At 49.6% G+C, this 21,634-nt stretch overlaps 5 protein-coding genes across 5 annotated transcripts; 2 read left to right on the top strand and 3 right to left on the bottom strand.

Annotated features, from left to right (window-relative positions):
• The first annotated feature begins 5,315 nt into the window (after window positions 1-5,315).
• TREMEDRAFT_45943 (uncharacterized protein) lies at window positions 5,316-7,065 on the top strand. The gene is made up of 6 exons (XM_007008070.1): window positions 5,316-5,394; window positions 5,487-5,571; window positions 5,626-5,689; window positions 5,734-5,847; window positions 6,078-6,330; window positions 6,416-7,065. The coding sequence occupies exons 1-6, from the start codon at window positions 5,338-5,340 to the stop codon at window positions 6,902-6,904; spliced, it is 1,062 nt and encodes a 353-aa protein (XP_007008132.1). The 5' UTR covers window positions 5,316-5,337; the 3' UTR covers window positions 6,905-7,065.
• TREMEDRAFT_45944 (uncharacterized protein) lies at window positions 7,029-11,601 on the bottom strand (the record flags this gene model as incomplete). Its single annotated transcript, XM_007008071.1, has 12 exons — window positions 7,029-7,631; window positions 7,675-7,799; window positions 7,893-7,946; window positions 8,040-8,284; window positions 8,380-8,492; window positions 8,662-9,177; window positions 9,468-9,802; window positions 9,951-10,119; window positions 10,324-10,526; window positions 10,575-10,812; window positions 11,123-11,245; window positions 11,404-11,601. 12 exons carry the CDS (start codon window positions 11,599-11,601, stop codon window positions 7,146-7,148), a joined length of 2,805 nt encoding a protein of 934 aa, XP_007008133.1. The 3' UTR covers window positions 7,029-7,145.
• A 361-nt stretch (window positions 11,602-11,962) lies between these two features.
• TREMEDRAFT_72491 (uncharacterized protein) lies at window positions 11,963-12,620 on the bottom strand (the record flags this gene model as incomplete). Its single annotated transcript, XM_007008077.1, has 2 exons — window positions 11,963-12,033; window positions 12,235-12,620. 2 exons carry the CDS (start codon window positions 12,618-12,620, stop codon window positions 12,021-12,023), a joined length of 399 nt encoding a protein of 132 aa, XP_007008139.1. The 3' UTR covers window positions 11,963-12,020.
• Window positions 12,621-15,422: 2,802 nt separating this feature from the next.
• Window positions 15,423-17,414, top strand: TREMEDRAFT_65976 (uncharacterized protein; the record flags this gene model as incomplete). The annotated part of the gene is made up of 5 exons (XM_007008078.1): window positions 15,423-16,144; window positions 16,324-16,429; window positions 16,605-16,729; window positions 16,959-17,049; window positions 17,226-17,414. 5 exons carry the CDS (start codon window positions 15,423-15,425, stop codon window positions 17,412-17,414), a joined length of 1,233 nt encoding a protein of 410 aa, XP_007008140.1.
• A 410-nt stretch (window positions 17,415-17,824) lies between these two features.
• Window positions 17,825-21,253, bottom strand: TREMEDRAFT_65977 (uncharacterized protein; the record flags this gene model as incomplete). Its single annotated transcript, XM_007008079.1, has 10 exons — window positions 17,825-19,269; window positions 19,360-19,392; window positions 19,589-19,773; window positions 19,834-20,008; window positions 20,099-20,239; window positions 20,293-20,373; window positions 20,434-20,574; window positions 20,618-20,974; window positions 21,098-21,160; window positions 21,208-21,253. 10 exons carry the CDS (start codon window positions 21,251-21,253, stop codon window positions 17,825-17,827), a joined length of 2,667 nt encoding a protein of 888 aa, XP_007008141.1.
• Between the last annotated feature and the right edge of the window lie 381 nt (window positions 21,254-21,634).

Consider the following 21,634-nt stretch of genomic DNA (forward strand, 5'->3'; position numbering starts at 1 on the left):
AATAGCCTGGGCCACTAACATCTCCTCCTCACTCCACCCCAATATCGCAATATACTTTTGGAACTCAGCAAAGTACGCCGAGGCCTTCCCCTGCTTCTGCTTCAGCTCCCTTAAACCCCTGATAGCCATGCCCCTCTCATCTGGATCTCCGAAGTTCTTCTTCATCCATACCACGAATTCAGAATGTTTTGAAAGGAAAGGAGGAAGAGGAGTAGAGAGTAAATGAGGCTGCACTGCCAGCAGTGCAACCCCTCGCAGGAACCCTACCATCCACAAAACACTCTGTTCCTCGCTCTCAAGTCTATCCCTCATCACACTCAACGCCGACGAACACTGAGTTAAGAACCCAGTAAGTTTCTCTCTTGACCCATCAAACTTGTCCGGGTCCTTCGGTTTCAGCGCTCAAGTCGACGAAGTTGTCGTCGATCCTTCTCTGGATCCACGATTCCCTCGACGAAGTTAGTGCACTATCTCTGTCAGAGCTTCACTCTTCTGGTTGTCAGCAGTCTTCAACTCCTTCAGAGCTCTCATCATTTCCACCAACATCCCATCCCTAATATCCTCCTTGAATCTCTCCGGTGAGTTTCTTCCTCTAGGCCGCGATGTATACGAACTTCTTCCACCCGCTGACCCCCCATCTTCGTCCTCTAATCCTCTCCTTTGATCATCCGTTTCAACCCACGGGTCGCCGAAGTACGCATCAGAAGGCGGCTGGGAGAGGAAAGACGACTCCCTAGAACCATGAGGTTCTAGGTTACCTTGATTATCTTCCTGTTCATTCCTCGACATTGCTTCAGCCGTTCTTCTCTCTCTTTCCTTTCCTCTAGTCCACATATATCTTCCCACGGGTTACTGGAGAGTCAGTAAGGACGATCTCTGGTACTGTCACAGGGTTGGTTCTTCCTTATCTTCTTAGGACCGACGGCCAATAACTTCGTGGGCTATGACCTTTAATACGGGTGTTCTTCGTAGTATAGGTGGTGACAATAACTTCTGTGTGTAATAACTTCGTGCTCTACTAACTTCTATCACTAAGACAACAACCAGAGATCATCAAGGATCCCTGGGAACTTCGGTCCTTAAGTACTTCGTTCTTCCCTAACTTTGCCAACGCAGAACTTCGTTCAACCCGAGTCCCCGAGCTTCGTACCTTGCGAACTTCGTCCCCGACGAAGTTCGTACCTCCCTAACTTCATACCTCCCTAACTTCGTATCTCACTAACTTCGTATCTCACTAACTTCGTATCTTCCTTACTTCCTACATGGCTAACTTCCTACATGGCTAACTTCGTCCTCGACGAAGTTAGTTTCCTAATACCCTTGTGGGTGGTGAAGTTCATGAGAACTGGGTCGTTGATGGCGAACTGATGTCCAAAGGAACTTCGTTTGATGGGAAAGGATAATGTCACGCGGCGCCGCGTGACATATTCCTTGAACTTTTCCACATTTCAGGAGGCTTCATTAATCCTTGAGCTACCTTAGCGGCTACCAACGGACAGTCCTTCACGTGATGTCCTTGGCCTCCACACTTGAGACAGGCTCTTTCAGGCCTCCACTTCTCCCTCTGTTCGAAGCTCGGCCTCGGGGTAAGAGGATCCCCTTGCTTCCAGACCTTTGACCCCAATGTTATATTGTTTCGATTTATAGGAAGAGCTGACACCGAAACTACAGGATCCTTCATTGCTGTTGTCACTAACTTCGGCACCGATTGCACGAAGTTAGGCATTCTTCCCCAAGTTGTTTTCTGCCCGTTAGCCTGTCTCTCTGCCCAACGTTCAGTCATCCTGTTGTCTAGCTTAATCACCACCGCCTTCAACTCCTCCATGGTCTCGATCTCCTCCCTCCGAGAAAGCTCATCTTTCATAACTTCTGTCATGAGACCAACTAACCAGCATTGGGACGATATAACAGTGCCCTCGGAACAGTGATCTAAACCACTGCGAAGAAAAGGCCTATCAACCGGCGATATCTACAATCGCCGGTCGCTGGTTAAATACCCAATCCATCCTAAACCGTGCTCAAACCGTGACTAAACTTAACTAGGTAACAACATGTCCTTCCTCATGTCAAGACAACTCGTGACAACTTCGTCCAGCCCATTAATAGCCTGAGCCACCAACATCTCCTCCTCACTCCATCCCAATATAGCAATATACTTTTGGAACTCAGCAAAGTACGCTGATGCCTTCCCTTGCTTCTGCTTCAGCTCCCTTAAACCCCTGATAGGCGTGCCCCTCTCATCTGGATCTCCGAAGTTCTTTTTCATCCATACCACGAATTCAGAATGTTTTGAAAGGAAAGGAGGAAGAGGAGTAGAGAGTAAATGAGGCTGCACTGCCAGCAGTGCAACCCCTCGTAGGAACCCTACCATCCACAAAACACTCTGTTCCTCACTCTCAACTCTATCCCTCATCACACTCAACGCCAACGAACACTGAGTCAAGAACCCAGTAAGTTTCTCTCTGGACCCATCAAACTCGTCCGGGTCCTTCGGTTTCAGCGCTCAAGTCGACGAAGTTGTCGCCGGCCCTTCCCTAGATCCACGATTCCCTCGACGAAGTTCGTGCACTATCTCTGTCAAGGCTTCACTCTTCTTATTTATCAGCACTCTTCAACTCCTTCAGGGCCCTCATCATTTCAACCAACATCCCATCCCTAACATCCTCCTTAAACCTTTCCAGCGAATTTGCTCCCCTGGGTCGCGAGGTGTACGAACTTCGTCCACCAGTTGAACCCCCATCTTCATCCTCCAATGTTCTTCTTTGACCGCCTCCTTCCACCCACGGGTCACCTAAGTATGCGTCGGAAGGTGGTTCAGTGAGAAAAGATGACTCCCTAGAACCGTGAGGTTCTAGGGTACCTTGATTATCCCCTTGTTCATTCCTCGACATTTGTTCAGCCGTTCTTCTCTCTCTTTCCTTTCCTCTAGTCCACATACAGTCTGCCACGAGTTACTGGATAGTCAGTAAGGACAATCTCTGGTACTGTCACAAGGTTGGTTCTTCCTTGGTTTCCTAGGACCGACGGCCAATAACTTCGTGGGCTATGACCCTTAATAGGTGTGTTCTTCGTAGTATGGGTGGTGACAATAACTTCTGGGTGTAATAATTTCGTGCTCTACTAACTTCTATCACTAAGACAACAACCAGAGATCGTCAAGGATCCCTGGGAACTTCGGTCCTTAAGTACTTCGTTCTTCCCTAACTTCGCCAACGCAGAACTTCGTTCAACCCGAGTCCCCGAGCTTCGTACCTCGCGAACTTCGTCCCCGACAAAGTTCGTACCTCCCTAACTTCGTATCTCACTAACTTCGTATCTCACTAACCTCATATCTCACTAGCTTTGTATCTCACTAACTTCGTATCTTCCTAACTTCCTACATGACTAACTTTGTCCTTGACGAAGTTAGCCTACTAATACCCTCGTGGGTGGTGAAGTTCATAAGAACTGGATCGTTGATGGCAAGCTGATGTCCAAAGGAACTTTGTTTGATGGGAAAGGATAATGTCACGCGGCGCAGTGTGACAGATAGAGTAAACCGGGATTTGGAGGCAGTGCTGCTTTAGGTAGGGACGGGTTTTCCCTTTTCGAGATTTTCCCACTGGGTTTGCTCAAAAGCGGTTTTTCACCTGTCCGAGTATGTGCGTAGACACTCGCAGCAGGGGAGAGGAAGAGGACAAGGATACCGGTAAACAGTATATAGTACAATCAGCAAAGTACCAGCTTTGCTGATTCTTCAATATCATCCTTTGGCTACATCGATTGCAGAGGAGACACTATCCATCACATAGCACCAGAGACACCTGGATTTCCACAAGAGTTCCATTGAGTTCTACCCAACCTGTGACCTAGTCATCATGTTTCCCGTACCGTTACAATCTGGCAAGTCGAGATGATGAGGAGCGGGGTGTCAATAGTGTGGGAAGGTATGTTGAGGTCGAAGTCGAGTTGCAAGGTTAAGTCAAGATCTTTGAGGCGTGGCAAGAAAATATATTGATCCTTGAGAAAGAGGATCTTACAAGGGGGTTTATTGTCACAAACCATGACTAACCAGCATCCGGCTGTATAACAGTGCCCCTTGGAACAGCGATCTAAACCACTGCGACGAAAAGGCCTATCAACCGGCGATATCTACAATTGCCGGTCGCTGGTTAAATACCCAATCCATCCTAAACCGTGCTCAAATCGTGACTAAACTTAACTAGGTAACAACATGTCCTTCCTCATGTCACGACAACTCGTGTCAATTATATAGACATTCTCTTCAAACAGATGGTATATCCAGTTTGTCCTTTTCCATCTTACATGTACCATTTGAGTATACCATTTGGACATCCCATCTGTGTACGTCATCTGCTCATACCATTTATCCATACCATCTGCCTATACCATTTGACTACCCTGTTTGCTTATCCCATTTGTACGTCCCATTTGTCTCATACCAATTGTATTACACCATTTGGACATTTGACCTATACCATTTGTCCTTCTATCCTATGGGTGTAATGCATACGCCTAAAGGGTGAAGTGCATTAAGCTCTTGTGCTAAAAGATCCAATGCTCAGCTCATAGTATGAGCTGAGACCCTTTATAAACTGCTTGTGCTGTGACCAAGTTTTGAGATTTATGACAATGGAACACTATGACAGTTGTGAGCTGACAGGTGGATGGTTGTCACAGAGGAACAGAGCTATTGGGTGTAGGGAAAAGCACCACACACACTGCCACAAGCCTTCAGCTCAGCAAACATAGACCAAGACAGAGCCTCCGGACCAAAATATGACTGCACAAAGTGAAATACGCAGTAGACCAAAATTTAACCACAGCAGAGGATCGAACTCTGGACCTTCCGCTTACGTAATCTCTAGAAGGCGGATGCGCTAACCTCTGCGCTACAGCGGCTTACGTAAGCGATGGCTTCCAAGCTTTGTGTACAAACACAATCAGACACCGTCTCCCTCCCTTTGCGGGCCGTTTTCCTTTCCCCTTGATTTGAGACCCTCGGCGAGGCCCTGCAGATGCTGCCCTCAGAGCCGAGCTGTTCTTGATCTGCCTGAAGCTGGTTGAATTCGCCACTGTGCCACTGCGCTACAAGTACAGACATTCGTGTTGCTCTTGTGTCGCTGTCACTCTTTCTCACTGTTTCCGCGGAGTGGGTTTCCGACAATTGGCGAGATATGGCGTCATCCTCGACATGTCGCACTTTACTTCCTGTGAACACGGTCAAAAGCGACGAGGGTTGAGACGAGCACGCAAGATGTGTTGGGTGAAGCATGACTTGGAAACTTGACCACTTATCACTCTAAATCTTCTTCCAGAGGTTGAGACCCTACTAACATGGCCGAGCTCACCGTTTTGATGGCAGGGAAGATGTGGGATGACACGGAGGTGGAGGTTAGTCGTTGTCTCTCCTGTCACACTCTTGTCGCTTGAAAAGAACGTCACGCACGATGGGGAGAGGAGAAGGCTGGACAGCTGACGAATAGCGAGAATTGTTCGCCAATGTTACTCATCCTCGACCCGTCAAGTTCATCATGGGTAATTTGGCGCCTGGGGAGCCGATAAGCCTGAGTGAGTTCTGTGACTTGGACCGTCTATTGTATGGTGGTCAGAGCTGACTTCAAGTCCCGGATGAAATAACCCAGGTGGTCGATGGTCTTTTCATCTGGCGAAACCAACTTCGAGCTGCGTGAGTTTTCCCGGGTTTGACTGAAAGAATGTAGCTTATAAAAGGGACATTGCTCGTTTTCCGAAATTGAAAGTGGTCGTACGTTGTGGAGTAGGATACGACGTTATCGATCGTGTCGAATGTGAAAAGAGGGGGATCAAAGTGACCAACGTTCCAGAGTGAGTCTAGCTTTCGTCCTTCCCGACAAGCTCCTTATCTGACCCATAAACTCTTCCCAACTCGCCGGATCACTAACATTTTGTCATTCCCGCTGCAGTATCCGTGTGCTTTCTCCGCCCTCCCTCACTATTTTATCACACCGGATGGCTTCTGATAGCTATGAGACTTAAAAGAGCTAGCGATCAATCCACTTCGAGAACAGGAGACAATGGGTATGAACTGACTTCAGACCCGCCATCATCGACGTAGCCGACCACACACTCGCTTTGGTCCTCTCGCTCCGACGTGGGATCCTGCTTCATCACGACCTTCAACGTCGTGCTTTCCCTTGGAGTTTCCTAGACGGACCTCCTCCCAAATTACTTGAAACCCCCTTATCTGGTCCGTTGGTACAACGCCCACGAGGGAGGACGTTTGGGATTGTCGGACTGGGTAGGATAGGAAAAGCGGTGGGATTACGTGCTCAGGCTTTTGGATATAAGGTGAGTTTGTCGATATTTACTAAGTTGGAACTTGAATCCCAGATGTCCAGAGATGTACAGGATCCCGAGTCAGAACTAACCCCAGGTACTATTCTACGACCCGTTATTACCAAGCGGTACAGACCTCTCATTCTCTTTCACGCGTACTCGTTCCCTCCCTCAACTATTCTCATCATCCGACATTATCTCCCTCCACTGTCCTCTCACTCCTCAAACTCTCAATTTAGTCGATCATAAAGCACTAGAAGACTTGCGGCCAGGTGCTATACTCATCAACACTTCTCGTGGTCCCGTGGTGAACCTCGACGCGGTACACGACTCTCTCAAAGCGGGAAAATTAGCAGCTGCCGCATTGGACGTTTTACCTACCGAACCGCCAGACGCTTCTCATCCCCTCATCAAAGCGTATAGGGATAGAGAAGATTGGTTAGTGGGTAGATTAGTCATCACTCCTCATGTGGCGTTTTACTCTCCTGAAGCTAGAGAGGATATGAGGGTTTTGGCTGCGCAGACTATGGTGGATGTTTTGTTGGATGGTTTGGAGACGAATGTCATACCTCCTTCTGCTTACTGAGGGGTATATAAGAGATTTCGGTTCAGAACTGTGTCGGTGGAGTCAGAGAGGTACAAGACTTGATCGTGATCTGTCTTGGGTCTTATGTCATCTGCCAAAACATACTCGGAGGACTTCCGAGGGCTTCAGGTTATAAGTTGTCATGCAAAAAGTGTCGTCAATCAAACCCCCCTCTCTAATCGTCTCAATGCCATCCACATCCAGTCGCTGACATTCCGTGAGTCAAATCGTCATCATGATATCACTCCTCGTCACCCTCCTCATCTTCCGCATCTGAGACTTCCAACCCTTGCTCTCGCATCCTCTCCTTGTCTTTCTTCCGCTTCTGACTCAATTCTTCTAATAAAACTAACAGATCCTCGTGTTCTTTTTCCTGCTCTGCCCTCTTCTGTCTCTCTTCTTCCAAGACCTTCTCGTCTGCTTCCACCTGTTGTTGCAGCTCAGCGACCTTCCCCTTCAACTCTTCCGCCTGCTTATCCGCCGTCTTCAGTTTCGCCTCCAGTTCTTGTAACGCGCCCGAATGGGATGACCGCAACTTGTCCACCTCGTCTCGTAGCGTCTCAGCGGCTCCTGCGTCAGCCTGTAGCGCCGCGGTCCGCTGCTCTTCCTCGGCCAGCTGCTTTGCCAACGCTTCGTAATCTTCTCTCGAAACGGCGATTTTTTGGGTAGAAGATAATTGAGCCAGTTGCTCAGACAACAATTGCACTTCACCGACGAGGATTTCTTTCTGCGCGGGTCAGCTATAGCATGATAATGTGGTCACCACCGACCTCGTTCTTGTGTTCGGAAGCCTGATGGGCGAGCTTGGACTGTAGACCCATCACTTCGTCGATCTGAGCTTTGAGCTTTTGTCTGAGGGACATGATGATCGCTGCTGTCTCGCTGTCATCCGATGCTATAAGTCAGCCTTCTACCTTGCGATCGGTAACTCCGCGAGCGGGCAATCACAGAGAGCACAGGTTACAAGCACAGATGAAGAATGACTCACAACCAGCACCTCTCACGGCGTCCGGGTCGACGGCGATGGCACGTTGTATCGTGTCTGCGGTTCAGTTGAAGCTCACGCGAAAGTTCGTGATAGAACCACATGCACTACCAGGCAGCAACGAGAAAGTGGGGGAAAGTCTTGACCCACAGTAATGGTTCTTCCAAAAGTCCACGAACGCCCAATCAAACCACAGCTCCAACCCCTCGTCCACATCTTCCACCCCGTCCTGCGCCACCTGCACTCCTCCTTGCGCAGGAACATCGGGGGCACCTTCTGTGTCAAAAGCGTCTGGTTGGACAGCCCGGAATCGAGGGTCTTCTCTCAGTCGAGCCATACGGGAGACAAATTGATCAGGTCCTATCCGAGAGTGGAGGATCGGGTGAAGGGTTGCTCTGTATTTCAGTGACCGTCTTTTCCAAAACGTCTCCCATGATTGATGCAACGTTGTGATACATTGATATGTTCACTATGAAGAGATTGCACTCACCGTGTTATCTCCCCTGGCTCCCGATTGAACTCGTAACATACTCCCAATAGGAAAGCGCTCAGACCTTGAACCAAAGGGTCGATACCCGTTGGTTGAGTAATCGGTTGGATGAGCTGCGGCGTCAGCCATTGTCCCCACGCTCGACTATTCCGCAAAGTACGCGCGAGTGCAGAACTTGACGAAAGAATGATGACTGCAAAGTGAAACCAAGTAAGTGAGGAATGATAAACAATTGGGAGTTAAAGTAGAAAAAAAGCAGAAAAGACTTTTCGTTGTACTTACCACTTGCAGATTGGCACTCTCTGACAAAAACTCCTTGACAGTCTTCGGACTATCCCACAACCAAGTACACAACAACACCAGATACCCTACCATCACCCTACTCCAATCTTCCTCTTCCGTGGCCCCTACCACTTTACCCTCTTTCGCGGCTCTGTTGGCACACTCCGCCTGCTCCCTCGACGCCATCATAAGATTACCCACCACCAGTTGTATCAACGACACTCTGTCCTCGTCGGCTTCGGCATCCAGGGCTGATTGGTCGCCTTCCTCCGTCGTGGATAGCGTGATTTCCCTAGCGAGCTTCTTGGCGTGTTCAGAATCTCGGACGAGGTGACCGAGAAGTAGACAAGCGAAGAGGGGACGATATGGGTCAAAAGGAATTTCCGGGTCTGATGTGGGAAGTTGAAGAAGACCGGAAAGGATAATGGCACCTGCGGTTGGCGATGTCAAGGAGTCGGAAGGGATCATTGAGGTTAAGATGCCTATACGGGCGTCTTCATTGCCAGAGACATATGCCTGTTATGTCAGCGTGCGCTCCGCCTCATACTGTCACTTGGCACAAAGAGCAGAGCGGCATGCAATCGATTTGGCTGGGAAACCGTTGCAATTGTTATCTCAGTTGACAGTATATATTCAGAGCCATTCTGGAAGAATATGCACCAAGTTACCCCTGCAGAGTCCAAATACTGGCGCCACGAACATTAAGGTGACAGAAAGAAGCACAAGAGTCATGCACTCGGCGATGAGCAACCGCGGAGAACCATAAGTATGCTCATATGGATGCCACGAGACATTAGAAGACCCACCTCAAACATGTTCACTCCAGCCGCTCGTCCTCTCAGACCTCTCCCTCCCGCAGCAAGATCACCTTCCACCACGGCGCTCACTAATACTTCCACCGCTGGTCGCGTAGGTAACCGTACGAATCCACCATTAGGATGTTCCTCGTCTGCATGTACCGCGACGAGAGGAGAGAGGCCCAGAGTGGATAACAGAGTTTGGTTTTGAACGGAGGAGGTGAGAATGGGTGTGAGAGTGTTGAGAGCTTGAGATTTGAGACCGTTCGGGGCGTTGGAGGCGAGGGCGAGCTCTAGGAGACATCGAGTGACACCACCTGCTACCATAGCGGACTGAACGTCAGCTGCTGGGAGAGTGAAGTGATCCTAACTCAAAGCCGAGTGATATAGGACGGGAGAACGAGAAGGGGGAGGTGAGGTGATAGTACAGAGGACTGTTGTGAATGCGGTACAGTGATTACCAACGCACTTGATTCGGTCCACCCGGCCCACCAACTAACATCCGAATTAAACCCAAGACCAAACCGACATTGTTGATCTTCTGCTCACGCCAGAATTGGAGGGCGAATTCGTGTGGTGCCGGTTGGTCGAGAGGTAAAGACGGAGGGAATCCTAATATGGTTGGAATGGCGGGAATCAGGGAGAGTTCACGAAAATAGTTCTGAGAGTCAGTCTATTCATTCCTCCTCTCTACCCGGAATGTTACTCCTTCAATGTCAATTCTGGCTTCCTCACAGTCGTCATTGGGTATGACGTTCCTAGTCAAGTCAAAATTTAAATCGAGGAAGTATCATACAGGTTTATGGCCGCATATGGATGATCGATGTGGTGATGAGAAAATCCAAGACAACCACAATCTACTCACCTGATTAGACACGTTAAACCTCAACAGACACCCCACCACCGTCAAAGCGTCCTGGACCACGATCCCACCATTCACACCATTTTCCTGTCGGATTATATCAAACAATCTCTCAAAAGCACCGGAAAAAGCCACAATCTTCTGTAAATCCGCGTTTCCACTCAACATGACAGGTAACAACAATAACGCTTCGTTTCTCAAAATCTCTCCTGCTCCACCTGCCATTCCCACCCCTCCTGCATTCGGAGCGGTACTCGGAGCTTGAGCGTCGAGGACGGATAAGATACCTTCTACACCGGGTGGAGGGGAAGACATGATACATGCCTGAGCGACGGGTGCACGGGAAGTGAGAAGTTGCGAGAGGAATTGAAGGGCGTAAAAACGAGGGTAGAAGGAAGGAGAGTTGGAGAGGAGAGAGAGGAGTGAATGTAAGGGTTGAGGATCGGAGAGAAAAAGGTCGGTAAATCTGAGACCGACATCGTCTCTGGTCGGCTGGAGTGAGTGGGGATCGTACTTTGTGTCGGTGAACAAGAAAGCTCCCCGGGAAGGGTAGGAAAGGGTCACAAATGGGGAATCCGGAGGTAAGAGTAGAAAAAACCATCCAGTGTGGTATGTGAGGGTTGAAGAATAAAAGAGCAACTATGGACGGGGAAAGTGGAAGGGATACTGTTGAGAGGGCTTTGACTATAGTCTAGCGTGTCTGGAGTGCTTCACAAGACAGCTGAAGTTGTGAGACACGCGGATGGAGAAAGAGAAGCTACAGGTGAGGAATCATGTTGGAAGGCAAGGAGAAAATACTCACCTTATCCGGTACTTCACACAACTGCGTCAAAGTCTCCAAAGTAGCTTTAGCAATATCAACATCGTTTGGTGCGTCATATTGCAAAACAGCTACAAGACTGGGTAAAGCTCTATCACCCACTTCCTATAGCATCAGCAATGTCACTCTTCCCACATTCCATATATGTCAACGACCATCATTTCATCTCACTAAATCATTCAAAAGAAGTATAACACCCCAATCCTGAGGAGTAAGGGACAGTGGAGAGTGAAAGCAGTTGAAGAAAGACAAGTCAAACCCACCTCTCTCCAGTCCCTACTTAAGCCTTTCAAACCCAACACTGCAGTTCTCCTATCTTCCACCCCGGCGGAAGTCTGGATCCGATCCACCAACTTATCTATAGTCTCCGTAGCTGTCTGAGGGACGCCTAAATCCCCTCGGAGAGAATTGTAAGCTGACGATATACGGGAACCGAAGAGGGAAGTGAGTTGAGTGGGCATGATACTTTGGTTTGACATTGTGTGGTGTGGTGCGGTGCGGTTTGGTGTCGTGGTGGCGGCCTCTTGCTACTACGATTTACAGGCGATCGTGGTCTTTCTGCTACCTGCCTTCTGAACGATATCAATACTCCCTTGTGTTACCTGCGCTATTGAGAGCAGTACAAGCGAGTATGAGGTACTTATAGGTGTAGGGAGCTGGTGTGAGTGAGAGAACTCCAGTGGACGCGGATTTGATTCCGTCAAATATGGGTCAAGCAAGACATCACAAGTTTGGTCGAGGAAAAGGTACATGACTACGAACAACGTGGTTGGATAGAGAGCTGCTCAATGTAGGTTGCAGAGTGCACGCCAAACCCCCAGGCAAAAAGAATCATGGCATATCATCATGAGTTCGTCAATGTACAAGATACACACCTCGCCTACTCCCGACCCCTGCTCCGTCAGTCACAACCCTTTTCCACCGAGTAACGTGCCACTCAGAATATCTTATCCGTTATCTGCTTATGACCGGCCAGTAGCAGGATCAACTACCTCGCGGAGCATACGATAGAAATGTATACCTCATCATATCACACAGCCAAAATGTTTATGTGAACTAAAGAGGTCAGACAGGATGGGGACGGAAACACTCACTGAGTCACAACCGCCCATCCTTCACCAGGCTCAAAATCCCCTGGATCTTCATCATCCAACAAAGGACTTTTTGGACTTCTCCTACTTCTCGCCCTCACCACTCCAGGTCTCGGGGTCACTTCTGCTGCTACATCATCATCTCCCTTTGAGCCATTAACTCCCGCCTCACCCCTCTCCAACATACTGTAACGTTTGGTCTCCCCTTGCGATGGCGACTCGGTGTTGGGATAAGAAGAAGATTTAGCATGTTTTCCTAACAGAGCCAGAGGTGTGATCGGACCTTCTTCTTCTCTTCCCTGGACCCCTATATTCCCTCCAACATCCCCATTTGCCGTTTTGAATTTTGCAGCAGCAGTGGGCGTGTCGGATAGCGTGTCAGTGGTCATGTGTGGGTGGGGTGAATCTTGGAATGGATGTGGTGAATCTTGATTCGTTCCACGCTTGACAGGCGTACGAGTGGTATTATGAGCGGGTGAGACGTGTATCTCCACACGAGGTCTCGTCTCGTCCGGTACGTCGGGAAAATGTTTCAAGATATCTTGTGTCTTTTCATCGTCCGTCGTCTCTCCTTCATTGCCCGCTTCCTTCTCTGAAATGTTCACCGCGGTCACTCCGTCGTCAACATCAGGCGCCTTGTCAGCATCCAAGTCGACGCGGCTCGTCTCCTCTCCTGCCGGCATCAGTTGAACAGGGTCATTGCGGCTGCGCTCGGCAGGAGGGACTTCCGAAAGAGGATTCGCAGTATCGGGGTCAACTGTGGGTGGGTCAGGGAAATCGGGCTGGGCGACATGTACATCGCCATTTTGACCATCCGTCCTCAGGGCCGTCGCGATGTCTTCATCGGGCTCTTGAGTTTGAGTGTCTTGTCGATGGTGAATATCCCCGTTGGTGTCGCCGCCGACGACATCGACTTCAGCTGCAGGCTGAGCGATGGGAGCGGGTTCCACTTCCACCTGAACGGGCACTGGTGAGACCATTGGGTCGGGATCTGTCATCGTCGAAGCTTCCTCGTGGGTATCTTTGATGGCATCCCCTTGCTGTTCACCCGCCCCTATGTTCATAACAGGAGCAGAGCCGGATTCTTCCTCTGCACCTCCGAACCGCTCCGCATCCGTTTGCATCTGTTCCACATCCTCTGGTTCAACCTCCGGACTGACCTCCTCGGAATCCGCCGGAGCGTGCCAAGTGGCGTCCAGCTGTGCGGCCAGAGCTTGAGCAGGCTGAGAGAGCTCTCCGATAGTCGACACGTCCGTTTCGGTATTGTCAACCTGAACATCCGGTAGCAAGTGTTCTGAAGCGTCTTTGAAAGCCTCTCCCGCCATGAGATTGATAGGATTGATGACCTCGCACTTGGCAAGTGCTTCCTCCGCCCTTTCTTCTCCCTCAGCAGGATCGTCATTTTTGGGGTTGTCCGACCGCGTTTCGTCGTGATCGTCCACATCCATCGTCATCTCCAATTTGTCCTCCATCTCCGTCCCTTCTTTCCAACCAATTTCTCTCGGCGGCACGGCGGTCATGACGTCTTGATCCGGCCGGAAACCAAGGTTCCCCAACATCTTTGGTAATTCCTCCACCCCGACATCAGGATCCACCAAGTCCCCAGCTACACTCCCCTCTCCTCTTACACTTCCTTCTCCCCTGATACTTCCTGCAGTACTCCCTTGATCTCGCATACTCAACAAGTCCAACTCTCTTCTCTCAGCTCGTGGAGTTCCCATTGGAGTTGAAATACCAGACACATCATCCATCATCCCCTGCGCGCCATCTCTACTACTGCCCCAATCACTCAGAACTGAACTATCCGCAGCTCCTCCAGGTGTTCCATACAAACCCTTATTTGCAAGTACTTTGAAACCCTCCAGGCCCCTGTAAGGTGTCGAAAGTCCGGGCACTTGATCAAGGTAGGGGATTCGTTCCGGTGTACCCAGATCGACAGTGGTAGCCATGGGTATGCGAGGTGTTGCGACTGGTATCGCTTCCACGTTGCCCGCCACGAGATCCGCATCAGGGGGTGGAAGATTGATAATCCCAGCTACAGGAGTATTAGGCACTGACAGCTCGGCTGTTGATTCGCCGGCTTCAGCTCGAGTTGAACTGGGTGTCATGGCGCCCGGTCCCCCTTGGTCAGGTAGAGTAGCGGCAAGGAGACCAGGAGGGATTGCAAGGTCCAATCCAGGTGATGAAGGTGGAGAAGATTTCTGAGATCCATGTGGGCTGACGGAAGATCCGGGAGCACCGGAAGCGGAGGATGAATCAACGCTACCTGTCGGACTTTCTCTACCTGACCTCCCGGCGCCAAGGGGTTGAGTGACATTGGAGCCTTTAGAGGGAGGAAGTGGTGCACCGGAGGGGATACGATTACCGATTAAACCTTTGTTCTCAGAGACACGTCTACCCGTGTTGACCAATGCGGCAGTTTTAGGGTCCAACGAAGGCAGTCGATTACCTATCAGACCGAGACGAGCGGCGGAGGATGTGGATTGCGGTGGTCCGGCAGAACCGAAAGGACGGGTGGGGAGTAGTGGAGGAGCAGAAGGGTTTTCGAATCGGGCTATACGGTCCTTGAGAGAACCAGAGACGAGACGAGCGGATTGGTTGTTGCTGGCGGAGGAAGAAGGACGAGAGTCGGCGTTAGGTGGGGTGGGTGGTCTGAGATGAGCCATGATGAGGTGTCGGTTGGACGAGGGAAACTTACAATCCTGCCATTATGCAGGGTCTTCAAGGAGAGACCTAGATATTAGAGAGGACGACAAGGGCTGAGACTTGGGTGACGGTCACGTCTCGACGTGGAACTGAGACAGTCAGTACATACGCAACGAGGAATGACGTAGAAAGTGATCAAACTGAACTCACTGATCAGTAAGCGAGCTGACAAAAGCCAAGGCTTGCGCGTGTCAAGTAGGATGGGGCGAGAATGACCTGTCTATTCGCTGACGGAATAGAAGCCTGTATATTCGACGACGTTGAAAGTGATGAAAGCAGAGGAGAGTTGTCCTAACTTATAGACGGACAAGGCAAAAGGAAGAGCGTCAAAGGTTGCGAAACCGGCTGGTACTGGTAAGGTATGGGGAATTTCCCACGGTGGTAGACCTTTAAACGCGTCCAGCCAGACACAGCCAAACACAAGAGAAACATCTATCTCTTAACCCTTGAAGCTACTGTATCTATCTTACCTCGTATCATCCAGCATGGGTCTACAACGTACACCACCTCAACGTGTAGGACAACCTCCTCTCACTACGCCAGCTCAATCTGAATCGACACCTCTCCCGCCGCAGTCCCTTCACGATGCCAGTCAAATTGGTCGACCCTCAGATAGTCTAGGTATGGGCGATCAGACACTCGCTGCTGCCCTCGGTACCGGATCTCCTTCTCGTGGTTTCCTCCCGAAGAACCCACGTGTACTTCGAAGTCCAGTGGGGGAATCGCAGTCTCCTCTACCTCCAACAACGTCACATGATACTTCCACCACGCCTGAGCCTCTGGTGGGGGGTATCATGGAAGTGGAAGATCAAGCTATGGAGGTGGATCAGGAAGAGATCGAAGATAATCTCCAGCCTCCGACCCTCACGCCTGCACTCACCACCACCCCCTCTCTCCCACTACTTGCTGCTCAAGCTTCTGGAGATGTCGAGACGTCAAGTAGCGGTCTTCACCGGAATCCACCTCTTCTCAACGAGGCAGGCCCATCCACCACTCCCGTCAAATCCCCACCTCGTACACCCGCTTCTAGAACTTTGAAAAGTTCCACACGACGGAAATCTCTCAGAACACCTGCTCAAGTACTGTCGGAACCTGTCAGACCGATTCCGGAAGAACCGATGGATGAGACGGAAAAGTACGGGAAGAGATATGGGATGATGATGTATGCGTTAGAGTTGGCGATTAAGAATGGGACTCAGAAGTGGTCGTAAGTGGCTTACCTCCTAACTGTCCCTTCAGATCCAATTCAAGGCATTATCTAATCCCCTACTCCACGTAGATGCGGTTTTTTTTCGGTCGTAACGATTTTTCCCTCTCTCAATCTCGCTCCGGGGGAGACGTCCTTTGTGCGGTACTATTTTCTGTGGTGCAGAAGCTGACGATTAGTGTAAGAGATCTCCAGCAATGTTTCCCCTTACTTGCCAAAAGGATGTCGTCCAGTTTAGAGAATGTGTATTTGGGTTCTTCAAGGAATATGCGGGAACAGATTGAGGTGGGTTGACTTCTCATTCATACCTCGACCTCATAGTCAACGTTCCTTCGAAATATTTTACCTCTCAGACCAAACTGGCATACAATCATCGACATCATACTCACGCTTCTCTCACAAATATTTCATTCTTCAGACCTAACAAGCTGGATAATATAACAGAAAAGCTGACCTCGAGAACGCCGCGAAATCTCTATTGGAAGATTATCGTGCTGCTCCAGCACTACAACTTCTAGACGAAGTGGTCGATGATGCCAAAATGCACAAAGCTTCCGGTGGAGGTTCACGATCAGATGCATGGCGGTGAGTAATTCAATTATTTCACAACTCCAATCACACTTTGCGACCTATACTCAAATAATCTTCCAAGTGACTCAATATTCCATTCTTCCGTCTTTCTTTTCCGATGCTCCTGATTCGGAGAGATCAATCTGTAATATTCTATCAGACTTTTAAATCAGCTATGTGTCGTTTTTCGAAGTCTTGGACTTGGGGTTTGTACGAAAGTCTTAATCTGTGTAACTCATCACAGTCCTGATATCTCACCAGCCGCTTTGACAGCAGCAACAAATTTACCAATCTACGACGAAGCTTATGAACGATTACGATCCGAGTTGTTAGAAGTGAGTATAATTTTCTTATACACCCCCTTCCTTGTCAAATGTCGCACCACAGTCTTCCTCTCCTTTTCCATATACCCTCCACCTCCACTTGTTTGCCAGTCAGATTCCCTGCCCCACCTGAATCTCATCATTTGATGTCGCTTCCTCGTCCCAAAAAAACAAAGTCTGACGCTCAGCTACACGCTGACAGTTCACAACGATATCGTTCCATTCAACAAAAACGTCATCAACTCTCTCAAGTCGAATCTTCCCTTTCGCTCGGTTTGTCCGAACTGGACTCTGCATTGGAGATCTTTGATAAATCACCGGAAACAAGAGAAAGTATGGCCAGTTGGATGGAATTAGTTTTAGGTCGATTAGATTGAATGTCACATTTTTCCAATTGCAGATTAATTGTTCTGATGGTTTGTATTTTGATGGTTTATATCTTGATTAGGGTATTCTATACTTGATTCATCATGGTATAGTAACCAAAAGGACGTTAACGATGAATCAGTTAATTAGACTCGGTCTTCGTCAACTCTGACTAAATTAAAATAATTCTTTCTTTTCTCTGGTTACTTTCTGGAAGATGGACAAAGGACAAATCAAGATGTTGCACTGTTGCACTGTTGCATCTTTCCACTCTAATCGAGTATCACCCAGACTTACACTACTTACACTATATGAGGAATTTCAAATACAAGTCCAGGTCATTCCACAACTCAAGCCCTAGCTTTATTTATACATGACGCGACAAGTCGAATAAAGTAGGAGAAAGAAAAGGAATTATCGTTTAAACCCATCCCTGTTCTTCCCTCTCTTTCTTCCCTAAAGCAGGCCACAAATCACTTAATCTCCCTGATGTTCTGATCACCTGTCTCTCTCTCTCGATTCTAGGTCTCGGAGGGGGATACAAACTTCTTGGACCTAATCCTTCTTCCCTCTTGTCCCCGACCTCACCTCCATGTTCCACCTCATCACTTACTCCACTCGCTGATCCATGTTCGCCTTCTCCCACTCCACTACCTCCCCCTCCAGGTCCATTCGAATGAGAAGAAGAATTCGAAGGATTTGTAGAAGACGGTAAGAATGGCCAGGTCGCCATGGTCGGTGATTCCAACGAAACAATCTTCGAAGTTGATATAGGTCTACTTATCCCGCTTCCTACTCTCATCCCATTGATACCAACCCGATGACCATCCCTACCACCTGTCGACTCGGGAAGGTTAGATGATGAATTGGCAGAATTGTCTTGATAATTTGGGTGACTCGAAGGGGGATGATACGGCGGTGGAGGGACGAACCAACTTTCTCTTTGATCATCTGAATTTCTTTCTAGATCCATCTTTGTCATTGCTCTTTGTGGCGTGTTGTGTTTCCGAAGATGAAACAAATCCTTCCATCTTCTACTCCTCTCTCCATCTCTCCTTTCCCCCCTGACAGATGAATCGGTTCGGTTAGATTTATTCGAATTCAGGCCCATTTCCCTAGCCTCCCAAGCTGCTTCCCAATCCCACTGCGGTGTGTTTCTCGTAGTATGGTCAAAGGCGGGTGTAACATCCTCAGGAGAAGGAAACCTTCTAAATCCAAACACCCTTTCCAACCTCAACGCCATCAAAGCATCCTTGACGTGATGTACACCCATACCCCGGCCAAATTCCTTTGTGGCCTCTCTCGTCCTTCTTCTTTCCCTTATCACCCACCAGACGACCAGACCCACTACTGCCAATCCCGCTGGAAGGCCGAATAATCCCCAGAGCGATTCATCCTCCGATGTGAGCAGAGTCGATAAACATATACCTAGTCCATTGGCGAAACCACCAGAGTTGCATCCCGCCCGAACACAGGTCCCTCGTTCCAGCATGAATCCGTCCACGCATGATGTACAGGATGACGAGCCTGAGGCAGAACAAGATCCACAGTGATAGTCGCATGCTTGACACGAAGAGTGGGACGAGTCCCAGTACATGTCTTGAGGACAGTGTGTGACGCATCGACCGAGGAAGAGCACTGGGGAGGACGAGGGGCAGGAGGTGCATGACGAAGCGGATAGAGGAGAGGAACAAGTGGAACACGATGGGGAACATGGAAGGCAGGTGGAGGCGTTCGTGGAAGTCGAAGGGAGAAGGCCAGAGGGACATGTCGTTGTGCAACTACCTCCAGAGGCGAGCAAGGGCGAAGGACAAGAGGTGCAATATGTCGAACTGCCGATGCAAGTTGAGCACGATGAGTCGCATTCTGAGTTTCAGTACCAGATTCAAATCCTATGACAGAAACTTGAAGCCTTTCATGTTCAGGATCATCAGATGCCATGAGGCAAACACTCACTCTGACAGGTCCCATTGGTACCACTACTTCCCGCTGGAAGGTAGTATCCGTCCGAACACGCCTGAACACATTTCCCACCTTCCATCAGAAATCCTTCTTGGCAAGAGGAGCATTGCAGGTCCGAGTAGCTTGACGAGGCTCCAAAAGACGGGATTGAACAGGCTGCACAACCGACAGGGCACGCTGCCTTCGTCAGCAAGCTGGTTTTACTTTGAGGCGAGCCACTCACCATCACACTTGCTCTTAGCGTTATCGACAACAAAGCTCCCCTGCAGTCCCGACAGGCTGGAATCACACACACCGGTACTGACATCGTACCCCACGCAAGAGCCAGCCAAATTGACCCGAGGTGACGCGCAGGCCAGACAGTCGGTGGGATTGGGGCCGGTGCAGCTCGCACACGACGGCGAGCAACTGAAGATCAGCAAGGACTCAATGTCACGGGGACCAAAAGGGATTTTGGGTGCTACTCACCCTTGACATGAGGAAGAAGCAGAGTCCCAATACTGTCCCTCGGCACACGTTCCAGTGGCCTCACAAGTGGCCGGAGTGGCAGACGAGAGTGAAAGATTGGAGGCACACGCCGTGCAGACGGGCGTCGCGTCTGTGTCGGCTGAGAGGAAACAGGTAGTGCATCCCAGCGGGCAGGCTGAGCATCAGTTCGAATCCAAGAAGCCAACAGAGTCATCCATCGATTCTACTTTGAAATAGGACAAGATCATTCAGGAGTCTCACTCACCCAAACAGTTGTCATGAGCATCCTGAAAAAACCCCTTGGAGCATGTCGAGCACTTTTGTTGCGACCCGCTAGTGGATTGCCATCCGGCGGAGCAGGTACAGCTCCCATCAGGGGCACAGGTACCGTGTAGGCAGTCACATGCTGGCGATCAGCTACAGAGCTTCATAAGTTCGAACGGACAAGAGTCGACTCACTAGCATTAGATGACGGAAGAGACAAGCAGTGCCCAGTACCCGCGAGACCGTCATCACACACGTCGCACCCGGCATCACAAGCTAGACACTTTAGCACTAGATCACAATGAAGGTGTGATCACGAAGACACACGACACTCACCTTGGCATGAACTCCCATAAAACCCTTTTGCGCACACATCACACTGTTGGCCGTCCCAGCCTGATTGACACTGGCATGCTGCCGTGGAAGAGTTTGTTGAGATACATATTCCCTTATCGGTACATGCAGGAATGCATGCTCCTATTCGTGAGCTTCTACAAACGAGAGAGCTCAAGAAACTCACCCGAACCGGCTCCGACGATGTCTTTCGAAGATAGTCCGGAAGGTAGTTGTTTGGAATCCGGTACAGCACCCCAAAGTGCGTAACCATCTCCGAGAATGGCACACCACTGACTCGGCAAAAGCACACTCTTCCACTCTCGGTCGGTCCAGCCGGATGACGACCAGGTCATTGGCGAACCAGTATAGCCATGTTCTGTGAAAGATACAGGATAGGAAGGAAATGATATAGTGACTTGATCGTTCTTTGCAGTGATAGACTGGTTGAGGGCGGATGGGACTAGAGCTGATAGGATTACTGAAGAAGATGGATATGTTCCAGGGGTGTATGCGGTACCTTGAGCTTTGTTATATGCGAGGACTGCATGTTAAAGGTGACACGTCTGATAGGCAGACAGCGAGACTTGAGTTTTAACCCTGGGTGTGGTGGAAGTCAGAGAGATGGGGGTAGGAGAACGATGTAGACGACGAGAAAGACACTCACTACCAGCCTTTGAGGTGCCATCGAGACAGGCAGAGGAAGAACATGTCTGACGTTGGTATGCGACTGAGAACATGAGCAGAGTCCCAAGTTGAGTGACATAGTCAACGTACCTGTTGATGGAGCCACAAAGAGGGCGAGGATTAGCCGTACTATCATGACTGTAAAGAAGATGGATTAGAGTGAGTCAGAAGAAAGAGATAAAATGTGAGTGAGGAAGGAGTTGATCAAGACGATAGATGTAGAGTAAGTGAGAAAGTGAGACAGTTGAGTACAATTGGCCTTGTTCATCACTACGTATAAAGCCCTTTACAGAGAAATGAGCTTCTTCACTCTGCCATCAGTATCAATGTCCCATTGTTCTCCCCTGTCGTTTTGTTCCTCCCTGGGCGAGAACCAAGAGGATGTTTAGGACGCATGCGTTTCATGATGATGTGGGGAAGGAAAGAGTGGATCATATTGTCAGATGGACAAAAGGCGAGCAGGGGGGTGGAAGGAACCCCAACGGCTTAGCACCCGTGGGAAAGTTTAGAGAAATCC

This window comes from Tremella mesenterica (assembly GCF_000271645.1).
Source record: "Tremella mesenterica DSM 1558 unplaced genomic scaffold TREMEscaffold_18, whole genome shotgun sequence".
NCBI lineage: Eukaryota > Fungi > Basidiomycota > Tremellomycetes > Tremellales > Tremellaceae > Tremella > Tremella mesenterica.